The sequence below is a fragment of the Sturnus vulgaris genome, chromosome 2 (assembly GCF_052056855.1).
Source record: "Sturnus vulgaris isolate bStuVul1 chromosome 2, bStuVul1.hap1, whole genome shotgun sequence".
Lineage (NCBI taxonomy): Eukaryota > Metazoa > Chordata > Aves > Passeriformes > Sturnidae > Sturnus > Sturnus vulgaris.
Genome location: NC_142244.1, coordinates 31826654 through 31840807, shown reverse-complemented (window position 1 = coordinate 31840807; position 14154 = coordinate 31826654). Strand labels below are relative to the sequence as shown.

Here is a 14154-nt window from a genome sequence, read left to right as displayed (position 1 = left end):
GCACTGCTATTCACCCCAATGCTTTAAAAATCATTAATAACAATGTCCCTGCAACGCCCTTCTAAGCTGATTGCTCCCAAATGCAAGTGTTCCACACCCACTTCCCAGGGGTACCGTGCCATTTCAGGGCCTCACTATTTATCCTGGACGCAGAGTTGCTCTTGGTGCCTCTCATTCCCAAGCCAGCCCCACTGGCATGCAGCGCCCTGTTGCACAACATCAGCATGCTCCATGTCTCTAGCCTTCATTCATTCTCACATCCGCCCTTCTCCCCAGCCTCTTTGTCCTGTCCCTCGCTGGGGGCCTCTGCCCTCCCAGCAGTAATCCTGAAGTGCTGTGGTTCCCTAGGACTCTATGGTTCCCACATCTGGCATGGGGGATTGAAAAAGCCATGGCTAACGTTTGCAGAAACGTCCACTGGGTTTTGTGTGGTCAGTCCAAAACATTTCAACATATTGTTTTGGAGAGGTGCTGTGTGGAAGAGAACACCCTGTGGGTGCCAAGCACAGGGGTAAGCATTATCTGCTTCACAAAGTGCCTCACCAAGATGAGTCCCAGACAAGAAGACAGAATATTATTATTATTGCTGCTGAGGTGGTGGTGTTTGCAGTTGTCACAGCTGCTTCAAACTGTCGCCTTTAGGAGTTGACAGCCTTGCATCCTGAGCTCACAGTGTGTGTGACCCTTAGAGGCCAAAGTGATGATTCATGAAGGAGGAAGATCTTGTCAAGATCCTTGTTCTCTGGATGCTAAACAAAATACCCAGATCCCCAAGGTTTGTGGTTTGAGGAAAAGCCTCTGTGGCAGCTACAGTGGTTAGTATTGCTGGGATCTTCTGGATGAGTAGTGTGTGACACCAAGTCTATATATCCACAATGTCAAGCCCCAAGTGGTTTTCATGTCATCATCTTCCATAACTAAGTCAGTCGCTTCAGTTCAAAAATTTGACTAAACTGTTAAATTTATTATCAAGATTTTACTGTCATTTCTTACTTCAATAAGTGAAGAGGCAGAGACTCCAATACCTTATGAAAATCTTACTAGGTTTTGGTTTATTCCAAGAAGCCAGCCAAAGATGGCCTGTGCTCTTAGTTTATGAAGAGACATCAGGGGTGATTCAAAAGAGAAGCAGGACCAGGGCAACCATTCCTTTTCCCCACTCATAAATGTTCATAGCCAAATTGCTGCTAGGTCAAGCCACACTCTGCTGTTTGGAAATAAACAAGAGAACCACAAGTGGTTGTGTGTGCTCCTGCAGCAAGACCAAGGCGGGCTGGCTGCAGAACATGGGAAATAAAATTATTTCACCTTTGAAATTAACAGATTGAAAGCCTTGGGCAAACCAAGAGCATTATAGCTGAGTCTCTTCAGGATGGATATATGACCTGGAGAGTCTGTGAGCCAGCTAGGAGGCTCAGCAAACAGACATCAAACTTCCTGGGGTGTAGCTGGTCCTCCCTTGGATTAGGGAGATAGGATACACCACCTCGAGATCTCTCCACATCATCCCACTGCTTTCCAGTTCTACAAGGGGACAAACAGTTGCCTGCAAAAGGAGAGGCCCTGGCTGGGATTTAGCCTTCTTAGAGAAATAAGGCACAAGAGAGGTGCTGATAGTCCTGTGGGGGAGGGAATGGAATAAGTGAGGTGCTAGAGCTCATGGCATACAAGGGGAGGCTGAAAGAGCTGCTTCTTTCAGCCTGGAGCAGAGAAAAGTTAGGAGGTAACCAATTAGACTCTTTGGCTTTTTTCTTTTTTTTTTCCTTTGGTGTGTAGGGCTACAGAGAAGCGAGGCCAAGTTCTTCTGACAGATACACAGTGAAATGCCTATGAAATTTGTAAGAAGGGAAATTGTGACTAGATAAAGGGAAAACCTACTTCCTAAAGGTAGTTCAACACACAGGTTTCAGTAGGGAATCTCCTCACTTTGAGTTGGTCAGAAACTGCCTGGCCAAGGCCCCAAGCAGCCTCATCTAGGTCTGGAGCTAGCCCTATTGTTAGCAGGGGTTTGAAGTCCAGACCTCCAAACATCTCATCTTAATCTTCCTGTGAAACTCTTACTCTAAAAATACATGGAGCCGCACTTCCCTTTTGACACATAGCACACAGAAGCGTCCTTGATGGAAGGAATAAGGAAGCAAGTTACAGCTGCTTCCACACTGAGATACAAAATGCTCTAGTATGCTGATCTTTGTCTAGAGAGAGAGCTTCGTAAAGCCCTCCTGCCAACCCAACCCGTCCAAGCTGTCTTTATTTAGTCTTCCAGCAGCAGAGCCAAATACTCTTCTTTTGATTAAGATGTGCAGCACCTCATAAGAATTACCCAGCATCCAAAGTTTTGGACTTCTTGTCAGATGTTCATCAGGACAGTGTCCTTGACAGCCTCCTATATGAATTGGTTTCCCAAGGTTGGACAACATCCCACTCTTCTTGAGACAGATAAGAACATACTAGAAAAATTCGGTAGCTCTTCATCATTAAGGCTTTTCTCTGTACTCTACAACAAGTCTTATTCAGTGACATCTCCCCTTCCAGCTCATTTATGGGTGCACACATGTATTTAGAATAAAAAGAAAAAAAAATCTGCAGGCTTTGGTGGGGGGAGGGGGGAAGAGGCAGCAGCTAATGTTAACTTCTCCCTTTAACAGCTGTACATCCCTCTGCAAACGTAATTTAAGCAGAGTATGATTTGAGAGGTAAAAGAAAGCAAATCCAACAAATGTTTCCATTCACAGATAGCGTCACATGGCCAGCCCATCCCCGTGCTGTTACTCATACTCTGCATTCACGTTACAGCACAGTAATCTGATGGAGACATCGGCTTATACAACAGGAGTCCTCAGGTGCGGGAATAGCTGAGTGCTTGGACATTTCTACCACAAAGAAATTGTAACCAAATCTCTGCCGCTGAGCCAAAGGGAAAGCAGCATATGCATTTTAGGATGCACTAGATGATGCCAAGTATTTGCAGTGACCCAAGCAAACATGCCAGCATCACGTATTCCTTCTGTGCCAGCAGTGACGAACTCTTGATGTAGAAAAGGCACCAAGGTGAGGTACGGCAATGGAGGGATGTGTTCCCATCCCCTCAGGGCTTTCACGCACCTTCCCTGACACAGGGATGTGGTGATGCCTCGCCAGCAGAAACTCTTGCCTAACAAATACTTCCCACACTGTAGGGACATGTACACCACTTCCCTGCTGTTGCAGCCTGGCTGCATTTAAATGGGCAATGCCAACTACCTTGGGCACTTAATTGCCTTCCTTGCAGAGAAAAAGAAAAAGGGGGGGGGGGGGGAGGGGAAGGGGAGATGCTCTTGGGAATATGAAAACGTAACAAAGTTGGGGATTTTTTTCCAAAAAAACTGCCCTGATTGCTAAGCAGTAGCCATACTGTTCACAAAATCCCACTATCTAAAACAAAGGAGCAGTGAAGTGTACAACGGGAAAAGACAGCCCATTGCCTGTACCCAAAATGCACATTCCTTCAGGAAAACAGCGCTGTCACGCACACAGCCGCTTTTGCGGGAGTCATGACTGGGGGGCAGAGCTGGGGGTGCCGCCGAGGGGGACGAGGGGCGGGGGAAGATGGAGCAAAGCTTTCCCTCCGCGGTACCCGGACTACAGCTCCCAGAGAGCACGGGCGAGAGCCGGGCTGCAGCCGGGGCACAAGCCATTCCCTGCCGCTGAGATGAGCGTTGTGTGCACTGGTGATGCCCTGGAAACCAATCCTGTCTCTACCCTCGCATTCTCCCTCCCACCCTCTTCTCAGTTCTGGGCACATGTGCCAAAGTCTTTGTCTTCCCTTCTTGGACTTAGTCTTTAATCTGTGCTGTTTACTAAAGGATCAGCAGTGAAATGCTAGTGTTTTAAAGTTTTGTCCTTGGATTTTTAAGTCCTCATTAGGACACAGTAAGAGGGGATTGGGACTTGCTGAGCAACCTCAGAAACAAATTACAAGAGTTCAGCAAGGGTCTGGAAACTTTCTGTAGGGAAGTGGGGCAGGAGCTGAGTGTACCCAAGAACATAGTAGGGCTGCTGATGTGAATATAATGGTGGGCGAGGTGGTTTTATCATTTATTCTCCAGTTGGATTTCACACAGTAGCACCCCCAACCCCCCACCTTCCTCTGAGTCAGTCCAGAACAAAGCTGTTTGTTGAGCAAGTGCTGGGGTTTGCTGGCACCCAGCCTACTGAGGCACTGGCTGGAACACAGGTGGCTTTCCCCAAGTACTGCTGAGTTGCCCCCATGAAATCAGATGGAACTGAGAGAGACTACCTATCCCACCTACGCCTCCAGTCACTGCTCTACAAAGCTCTTTTGGGGGAGGACAATCAGCATTTTCTCTCTAAAAGACTTGCCATTTCTGTGTACCATCACCTGAGCCCAGCAGACAGACAGCTGGGGGCCCACCCTGAGGTCTCTACATCAGTGGAAGGCATGATTAAAATCCCTGCACAGCAGATCTTCATCAACATGGTTTGGTGAAGATGACAGGGGCAAGTCATCACACATGCCTTCCCTTTGGTGTTTCCCAGATGGTGGCCAACTGAGCAGTCTGGCTTGGGACAAAGCTGTGAAAGCAAGTGTGGGTAGCTGGGCCTTTTCTTCCCCTTGCCAGTCCCTTCTGCCTTTTTATGTTACCTTTCTGTGTGAGCATCCTCTGCTCTGGTGGCAAAAGATCCCTACTTCTCAAACACTGGCAACTAGAGATAAACATCAGGCTGAGTCAGGCAACTCAGGTGTGAAATACATTTTAATAGAGTTTAGGGATCTGTAGTTTGTCTGTTGCTCAGCTGAGCATGGGCTGTCCAGAAGGTGAAGCAGACATCATGGGTGGAGGGGAGGGTGAAGGAGTGCAAGAGGGGAGGGAACAGAGAGAAAAGGGTCACAAGAAGCAAATGAGAGTGTGGGTTTGTTAACGGATGTGCTTTAATATATTGCCCCACAGTACTATGCGCTGAGCCAGAGACTGACAGCACACACACACACACGCGCACACCCAGAGTGAGACAGCAGTGCACTTCAACGCTAAGCTGCCGGCAAGCACAGCCCAACACAGCACAGCCCAACACGACACTGCCGGGGTGGAGGCGAGGGGCGCGCAGGTCCCACCGGGGCTCAGCGCAGACACACGCCTGGGGCACAGGGACGCCGTAGGCCAGGACACGTACACACACACACACGTACACGCATGCACAATGAGAGCGAGCCGCTGGCAACACTCGGCTGGACACGGCTACAGGTGCAGCAGTGTCCGAGCACACCGGCCGACGCACACATGGTCACCGCACATGCTTCGGCACACGAGGGAGCACACCGGGCAGGCGCTCCCGTGCTCTCACATGAGAGCGGAGCGGCCCAGGCATGGCCCTGCACAAACAACAGAGACACACAACGCCTAGATCCAGGAATGCTTATGACCCCACAGCAAGGGACGGGGTGTAGGCTGCTCTCTCATCCTTCACCTGGGTACATCTAGCCAGGGACACCTGAACGCGAGGGCTTTTGAGGTGAGAGGAAACCAGGTGACAGAGTGGGGAGAAAGAGCAAAAAAGGGAGCAGTGGGAGGGAAAAGGGGGCTCAGAGTCTGTGAGGTGGGAAAGAGCAGCAGGGTGGCTGTGCCCTGGGGACAATGTTCAAAGAACACTTGGGTTGCGAAAGTTGTGTCCGGCAAAGCGTGCTTCGTCGCCAAGCTCTTCCTCAATCCTGCAGGAGAGAAACAGCACACATCAGGCCCTTGTAGTGAGGGAGCATTGGAGGCACCAGGGCGTCAGAGAGGCAGCTCATCAGCAGGAAGCTGACATGTGCCCGAGGAGCTCAGCTCCTGCCAGCTGCCATGACTGCAGGGCTGCACCCTCACGCCAAGGAGGAGGAAAGGAGTCTGCCCCAGAGGCCTCCCTGGGATCATACTGTCATCTCTGTGCCTTGTCTTTGTAACATTTCACCCACGAGCCCCATCTACTCTTGGGCTTTCAGCTTCTTCCACCCAATTGGTCACTCCCCCATTCCCTCTTCTGCATTCCCATCCCTGGACCCCCTTACCTCATGAGCTGGTTGTATTTAGCCAGGCGTTCAGACCTGCAGGGAGCACCTGTCTTTATCTGTAAAGCATTCCCCAAAGCAAACACTGTAAGACACTGTTACGACTCGTACCAGTTTCTCATGGCAGGGCAGGGGATTCTGTTTTGACACTCCTTGTTTTCCTCCAGGCCTGTGCATGGCCTGGGTTTCACCTACCTGCCCAGTGCACAGTCCTACAACCAGATCAGCAATGAAGGTGTCTTCAGTCTCCCCGGATCGGTGGCTCACCATCACACCCCATCCATTCTCCTGGGCCAACTTGCAGCTGCAAGGAGTGAGAAATGCAGTCAGTAGCTCCTACTCCTACAATTACCACCTGCACAGGGTAAGATTTAGGCACACTCTGCTCCCACTCTCAGCAGCCTACACTTTGATGGAGACACAAGTCTGTTCACCCAGTGCATAGTGTGACACCTGGCTGTGGTTCATCACCAGCCCACTCACAGGACAACAAGGGCAGTGGGCTGGACTTACGCTTGGATGGCCTCTGTGACAGATCCAATCTGGTTGACTTTGAGCAGGAGGCAGTTGCAGGCTTTCTCTTCAACAGCTCGCTCGATGCGCTTGGGGTTTGTCACTGTCAGGTCATCTCCCACTATCTGAATCCCCACATTGGCAGTGAACTTAGACCAGGCCTCCCAGTCATCTTGGTCAAAGGGATCTTCAATGGACACCACTGAAAGGACAACCAAAAAGGCATGAGTCAAAGCTGCCTCCCTTCCCACCCCAAAAACACAGAGGGTTTGTGCCTGGCCAGTGTGCAGCGCCAGTACTGATTCCCTACAGCTCCGCACAGCAGCTCACCTGGGTAATCACGTACAAAGCTTTGGTAGAGGTCACCCAGCTCATCTCCAGAAATGTAGCGGCTTGGGTCATCTGGGGACTTGAAGTCCAGGTCATATTTGCCGTCACGGTAGAACTCGGAGGCTGCCACATCCATTCCGATGACGATCTTGTCTGTGTAGCCCGCCTTGTCAATAGCTTCCTTGAGCAGCTCCAGAGCTGAGAGGAGAATTGCAGTCAGGAGAGTCAGCCCATGCAGAGAGCTCTGCCTTTTGGTGGGAGCCTCCCTTGGGAAGGTCTCTAGAGCCACTGAGAGTCTGGTGGTGTGATGGAGAAGTGGAAGGGAGCCCAGAACACAACAGAAACATGCCAAGGAGCTGTAGGGGCTGTGTCCAAAGGGACAAGGAGGAATTAAAATGCAATTCCACAGCTCGAAGACATGTTTGTGGAAGGTCTTGTAAGTGTGCACACACATAAAAGGTTTGTATAGAAAGGCTGTGACAGATCAAGGCCATCCCAAGGAGAAGGAGCTTAGAAACATTCCCTAACACAGGAGGTCAATGATACTGAGGCATCATCTTTTGAATTAGTCTGGGGAATGCTGTGAGCTGGGAGTAGGAACCCATAGCATTGTAGGCAGGGGTACCCTATCTCTGTAGGGCTCTCACCTTCACTGTTTTCCAGGATGTTGGGGGCAAAGCCTCCCTCATCACCCACATTGGTAGCATCTTTGCCATACTTCTCCTTGATGACACTCTTGAGGTTGTGGTAGACTTCAGCCCCGATGCGCATGGCATCACGGAAGCTTTCGGCTCCCACAGGCAGGATCATGAACTCCTGCATGGCCAGTTTGTTGCCTGCATGGGAGCCTCCATTGATCACGTTGAAAGCCTGGAAGAGTCCATAAGAGAGCTGAAGGAACCGGTCTTGGCACCCCTGAGAGGTGGCTCTCAGATGTGTCACCGTGCCCGCTCGTGCCACATCCCACAGGGTAACGTAAGCACATCAGCTACAACCATCAGACCAAAGGCACATAAGCCTGGAGTCTTCCTTCCAGTAATGGCTCAAAGCACATGGCTGGGGAGGATTTTCCCACCTGTTTCCCTCTCAAAGATCTCCTGAGCTATGTGCGTTTATCTGTGCTCTGTTTATCTGTACATGTTTATCAACAGTGTTGTCAGTCCCTCTTCCAGGACTTTTCTTCTTTACCTTGAGAAAATTTTAGCATCCACAACTCCCTTTGAGAAAGAGTTTCTCAAGGCAGCTTCCCCTGGTGTGAAGGACCCGTACACCCTTGTTTTGAACTGTGCCCCAGAGGGTTCTTGCGCTAAGAATGAGATCTTCAGTCAACCCCCCACCACAATCTCTACTGTATCCTTCTCAGGCTCCTTTTTTCCAATTGAAACTTGGTGAATCTCAGGCCTCGGTTTGCTTCCCTGACAAGTGCAGTGCACTCAGCTGATGTTTCAATCCCATATCCCTTCCTTATCTACCTCCCAACACCCCTGGAGTTTCTTTTGGAAACAACAGTCTTTTGGAGCTTCTGAAGGTGGATGTGAAGGACAGAGGAGTCTTACTGGCACAGGAAGGATGAGGTCAGAGTTGCCGGCCAGGTCAGCGATGTGCCGGTACAGGGGCACATCCTTCTCTGCAGCTCCCGCCTTGCACACGGCCAGTGAAACTCCCAGGATAGCGTTGGCACCAAACTTGGCTGTGGGCAAAGGAGGAGATTGACTTTTCAGGTGCCAACATCCTGCCCAGTGGGTGCCCTTGCCAGTCCAACCTTGGGCTCACTACAGCTTGGACAGTGCCCCCTACTCCAGCCCTGCAGCCTCCTATGCTCATAATTTCCCAGCCAAAAAGAGGGATAATTACATTTGTTCTCTGTGCCGTCCATCTCAAGCATCAGGTTGTCTATCTTCTCTTGATCCACAACAGAGAGGCCCTGCAAGAAAGAAACACCTCCTGAGAAGGGGACAATCGGAAGAGCTGCTGGCTCCGGTGTGCGGGAAAGGAGGCATTGATGGAGAAGCTGGGGGTACAAGGACCTGTTCAGCTTGTGGGGGAACATATACACACAAAGCTCTGGAAACTGATGCCTTGGTATTTAGCCATGTTGGTGTCTCTGATGTGCAGTGTAGATGTACTCATGGTGGAGAGGGGGTCAGCTGCAGTCCAGGCAAGGCCACGCATTGCTGAGGACACAGGACTCCCTCGGGGAGTTACCCAGCCTTTTGGCAACTTTCAGGGAGCTTTGTGGTGCTGTGGTCACACAGAAGCTAGGCAGAACAACAGAGCATGCTCAACCTCAAGCAAGCGAATGTAGACTGGATGAAGCCATCCCCAGGAGTGAGGTGGAGAGCAAGATTAGACCCAAGACGGGCAGCCCTCCACCACGCTGGGTATTTTTCAGCGGTGGAGAGAACTGGGCTCTCGGCCAGAGCCAACCATGGGCTACATGGCGTGTAATATGTGGCTTCAGTCAGCTCTCCTCAAAGCAGGCTCCAGGTCTTCAGGTGTAAAGAGGTTGCAGATGTCACACCACTGCTCTGCAAGGCTGTGCCAGACCCTGCACAATTCAAGCATTGCTCATCACACCAGGATGAGGCCACAGATGTGTGGATGTGATTCAGTGCTTGAGGGAGAGCACAGCTGAAAGAGGGGGTGAGCTCTACAGGGAGCACCGAGGGGACTAGTTAGGCTGCACAGAGGCTGCGGTGGCCAAGGAAGAGTTAAATCCTTTCCTCCCAGAGAAAAGATTGCTGTGGACACACATAGGCATGGAGGGCAGGAGGGGTGTGCCGAGGTTCACAGAGAGCATCGCTATGTCTGTTAACCCAGTGAGATGAAGAGAGGCAGAGACAGAGATCAGGGGACAGAGACGGACCAGAGTAAGCGTTGGACAAGGGAGAACAAAGAGAAATCCTTACAGAGCCCACGAGAGCTGGGGCGACAGTGCTGTTGATATGATCCACGGCCTGCAGGACCCCTAAAGAAGGGAAGAGGCAGAGAAAGAAAGAGAGAGAGAGAGAGAGTGAGGCAGAGAGAAGAGTGGAAAGGGGGAGGGAGAGGACCAATAGAGAGACTGAGAGAGTGAGACAGCGAGGGAAGTTTGAGGCCTGATCTTTCACTTTATGCCAGGTCTGTGCCTCTGTGGTCTCCCTGAGGGCAGTGGGACACGTGTGTCACACCAGTGGGTGGGCAGTCCCCTCCAGCAGAGCCCAACGCACAGGCAGCCCCGAGGATGAGCTGTGGAGCAGGCATTTTCCCACCTTTTCCAAGGAAACGTGACTTGTCATTGTCTCTCAGCTCCAACGCTTCGTAGATACCAGTGGATGCTCCGCTGGGGACGGCTGCTCGAAACATGCCTGGGAAACAGCAAAACAGGAGCGTGGGACAAAAACCCTCATGCACCTGATCCTGCCCTGCTTTCATAGGAAAGGATGCAACAACTGCTTGTGCAAATGGATGGCCCCACTGGCTGGCTGCTTGTGGCTGGTCTTCTCAGAGGTGGAGCACCTCAGTGGCAGAAATAGATGCACCTAAGGCTTCCAGGCTGAGGAAGGTGGATGTCAGGCATCCAGAGATATTGATCCCAGAGCTGTGTGTGATGAGTGGATGTCTGGTTCCTCAGCCCTCCTCCTAATTCCAGAGGCAGCCTGACTCACAGCTGCCCTCAGCTTCCTCCCCCTCAGACGGAGGCTTCTACCTCACGGAAGAAGGAAGACAATGGTTGCATGTCTGCTCTGACCTCTCACTGCTCCTCACCCCTCAGCCCCTCAGTGGCCCCTGGGGCCACTGCAAATGCAGCTCTTCCAGTTGACACCCATGCATGGACATGGAGATGTCAGCTGCACAGAGATCTCAGGAACAAAGCTTTACCCCTTCTATGGAACATGTCCATGGATGTGCTACCAAACTTCTGCCATGCCCCAGGACTAAAAGCACAGCTGCAGCAGGGGTAGATGATGAGAAGGTGCAGACATTTATGATAAAAAGACCTTCTGTCCCTGCTACGAGCAGGTGTGTAGCTCAAGTCCCATACAGGACAGCCAGCTGTCTTGTCGTGATTTGCCCAGTACGTGTGCAGAGTTGCTGAGCACAGGCACAAGCAGAGCTATAAGCAGAGTTTTGGTCTCTGCCTCTTCCCCTGGCTTGTTGTCTGCTGGGGGTTCACCACTGAGGACTCTCCATGCTCTTGACATGCCAGACTGCTCCACAGCACCAGCTCTGCTGGGGTGGGCAGGGCTTGCCTTCTGTCTCTTATCCTCACCCCCATACCTTTGTGTGTGTAGAGGTCCACCTCAACGGTGGGGTTCCCACGGGAGTCCAGGATCTCACGGGCATGGATTCTCTCGACTGCCATAGTGAGTCTGTGGAGACGAGAGAACAGGATATGTTCAGGATGTGGTGCTCACCCCTTCTATGTCTAGACTGACAGAGAGAAGGCAATTCAAGGACCTTAGAAATTTGGGCTAAAACTATTTGCCCCAGGAAATTTAGAAATTCACCCAGACTACAGTAATCTATGAACATTTTTCCAGGAACTGGCTATCTATTTGAATTGACTCTGCCCCTCTGCTGCAGCTGACAAACTGGGAGACTCTGCCCTCCCTCCCTGCATCATCAACAGTACAGCACTCGATACAAGCCAGGATGGCAGGGATGGAGAGGGTGCCACGAGCAGCAGAGAGGGAGGGATCAGCTGGCTCAGTGAGGAGGTGCCCCTGGCTCTGGTGTCAAGGACGGGGCAGCAGCTCCTGGCGTCTCCTGTCCCCTTGCCGGGAGGCGAGGACAGCGCCTGCCAGGCCAGGCAGCAAGTGGCTGCTGTGTCCCTGTGCAGCGAATGGGGAGCCAGCTGAACATGATGGGCAGGGCAGGGGGGCAGCCAGCCAGGGGGGACCCCCAGCCGCTCTCCAGCCCTGGCGGGAGAGCCATCCCAGCCTGCCTGTCCCAGACCCCAGCCATGTCCCCCCTGGCAAGTGCCTGCTCGCCCTCCCTGTGTCCCCTGTGAGCTGCACGGTCAGGCTGTGCCAAGGCGGCAGGAGCATGGAGGAGCAGCCTGAGGAGCCATCTTGCTGAAGGCCATGGTGCTTCAGACATGGCAAAGAGTGGCAAAGAGGGAGGGGGGACCTGGCCCAGCTGCCAGCCCATCGCAGGGCTGGAAAGCAGGCAGGGAAGCAGATGAGACTGGGCTGGATCTCTGTTGGGTGAAGGGGTGAGGCAGCCTAGCATTTTGGAGCACGGGTTAAACCTGAAGTAGAAAATATGCTGGTGGGTAATGATGGCTGTTTGAAAGAACTTCTCTTGCTGCAGTTTGCTCTCTAGGGGCTCCAAATCAGCTCATTCCCCTCATGCCAACCTTCTCATTCCCCTGGCTGGGGGGCTGTGCAATGCCAGGGTGCTGCAATGAGGCATGTGTCCCCCCCATGGTCCCAGCACTGCCAAGTTTTCCTTCCCTGGCTCCCACAAATGATTCCCTCAACCCTGAGCAGGGCTGGCAGAGGCCAGAGTAGCCATGGAGCCCCAGCCAGGACCTCCCCATGGTGCGTGTGAGCAGGGGTACAGCCAGCACAGGCTGAAAATGAGCTTGAACCAGCACATCACAGCACTGAGGGGAGCTGAGAAGCAGGATGGGGAAGCTGGAGTCAGTGCTCAACGCCACTGCCCCGGGTGGGTGGAAATCACAAGGCTGTAAGGAAATCGTGCTGCTGCTCTGAAGTTTCAGCCAGAGCTTCTTGTGTGGGGAGTTTCAGTCAGCGACTCCAGAGCTCTCTAGAGCCTGCACAGGGCCCTCCACCATGTCCATCTGGGCTGGGATCCCCCATCAGCCGCTTTGGCAGTGCTCCTCACGCCATCTGGCACACGCCACAGGAACTTCCTCCAGAGTCGTGCCGGCGCAGCCAGCCGCGAGCTTCCTTTGCAGCAGTGTCCTGGCCGTGCCTCAACAACCTCCATGGGGTACAGAGGGACAGGACCCCACTTAAAGTCATCTTTGACAGCACACCCGTGCCAGATGCTGTGCCTCTCTGCTTATCTGGTCACGTTGTCCCTGGTCACATCCCTGTGGTCACAACCACCTGCCTCTCTTGGAGCCATATCCGAGGAAGCCAAATGACAAGCCCAAATCCAGCCTAGCCTGCCCCACCCCATCACTCACACCATCCTCTCTCCCTTGTAGTCCTTTAAACCCTTTTCTCCACTTGTGTTGCTACCCCGTGTCCCCTGCATTTGCTCTCTTTTGAACAGAACCACCCTGAAATCCCTGGTATCAGCTGCACTGTCCTGAAAGGAGGTCAGAGGCGGATAAGCTGGGATAAGGGATTGGGATGGAGCCATAGCTGAGAAGCCACAGACCACATTCAGGAAGAGAGAGGAGGCTGTGCAGCCCCCGTGAACAGGGGCTGGGCAGCGTATGCTGGGAGGCTGGTGCTGCTGCAATGCCTTGCTGTGGAGCTGGCGCTAGCAGCAATTCCCTGTCTCTGCCAGGCCAGCACCGTGAAGACCTTTCCCACCAGTCCTGTGTGCTACTGCGATTCCCCCGGGCTGGGCACTGCTCCCAGGAAGCCCGCACTGCTGCAATGCCGTGACTGATGCAGCTATTGCTTGACTGTCACCTCCTCTCCCTGCTCTCCTCCCCTGTGGTGTGGGGCTGTGCAAACAGGAAAACATCCCCTCTTCTCCCTCCCTCTCCCTGAGCGCTCGCGTTTATGTCAACACCTCGGGAGACTGGGGGGGCTGGTCCGCTCTGAGGCTGGATCCTTTCCCCAGCGGTGCCCAGACTGAGCCTTGCCTTCTCCCCACTACCACCCCTCCCCCGGGGAAAGCTCCATCCCGCAGCACCTCCCAACAGCGCCCTTGGGAGCACCACATATCCTCCTTGGTTGCTCCCCCTCCTGCAATTCCCTGGGTTCACGTCTGAAATTATGACTGCCGGGAGGGGAAAGCGGGGGGGGCTTGGGAAGGAAGGAGTACCTGAAATTAAAATATGAAAGAAAAGTCAGAAGGATGGGGGTGAGGAGAGAGAGGTGGGAGGAGCAGGGGGAGGAAGTGAAGGGAGTTGAGTTGTTAATGCCGCTCATCGTGGTCCTTCTCCGCAGGGACCCCAAAGTGCGTGTGGGGTTTGGGGGGCACAAGGTGGGCAGCAAAAACATGCACGCAGTGAGAGATGTGCTGGCCGTGAGGGGAGACACTTACCTTCCTAGGGCAGGGGTGGACGAGAGATTGAGAAAGTGCTGGTAGAAAGGAGAGAGGATGAAGCTGAGGAGGGATGCAGGACCTCAAGG

General features: G+C 52.8%; 1 protein-coding gene across 1 annotated transcript; it reads right to left on the bottom strand.

Annotated features, from left to right (window-relative positions):
• Positions 1–4739: 4739 nt before the first annotated feature.
• On the bottom strand, positions 4740–14133 carry ENO2 (enolase 2). The gene is made up of 12 exons (XM_014884122.2): positions 14066–14133; positions 11150–11241; positions 10141–10236; positions 9799–9857; positions 8744–8813; positions 8446–8579; positions 7537–7759; positions 6890–7087; positions 6560–6761; positions 6242–6350; positions 6047–6105; positions 4740–5710 (listed from the first exon to the last, which is right to left on the bottom strand). Exons 2-12 carry the CDS (start codon positions 11232–11234, stop codon positions 5641–5643), a joined length of 1305 nt encoding a protein of 434 aa, XP_014739608.1. The 5' UTR covers positions 11235–11241; positions 14066–14133; the 3' UTR covers positions 4740–5640.
• Positions 14134–14154: the final 21 nt, after the last annotated feature.

Excerpts from the sequence above, each read along its gene's own strand:
- ENO2 (XM_014884122.2), bottom strand. The coding sequence starts at position 11,234 with ATGGCAGTCGAGAGAATCCATGCCCGTGAGATCCTGGACTCCCGTGGG. Across the intron at positions 10,237-11,149 it reads GGACCTCTACACACACAAAG|GCATGTTTCGAGCAGCCGTC; the intron begins GTATGGGGGTGA and ends GCTGTTTCCCAG. Across the intron at positions 5,711-6,046 it reads AAATACAACCAGCTCATGAG|GATTGAGGAAGAGCTTGGCG; the intron begins GTAAGGGGGTCC and ends TCTCTCCTGCAG.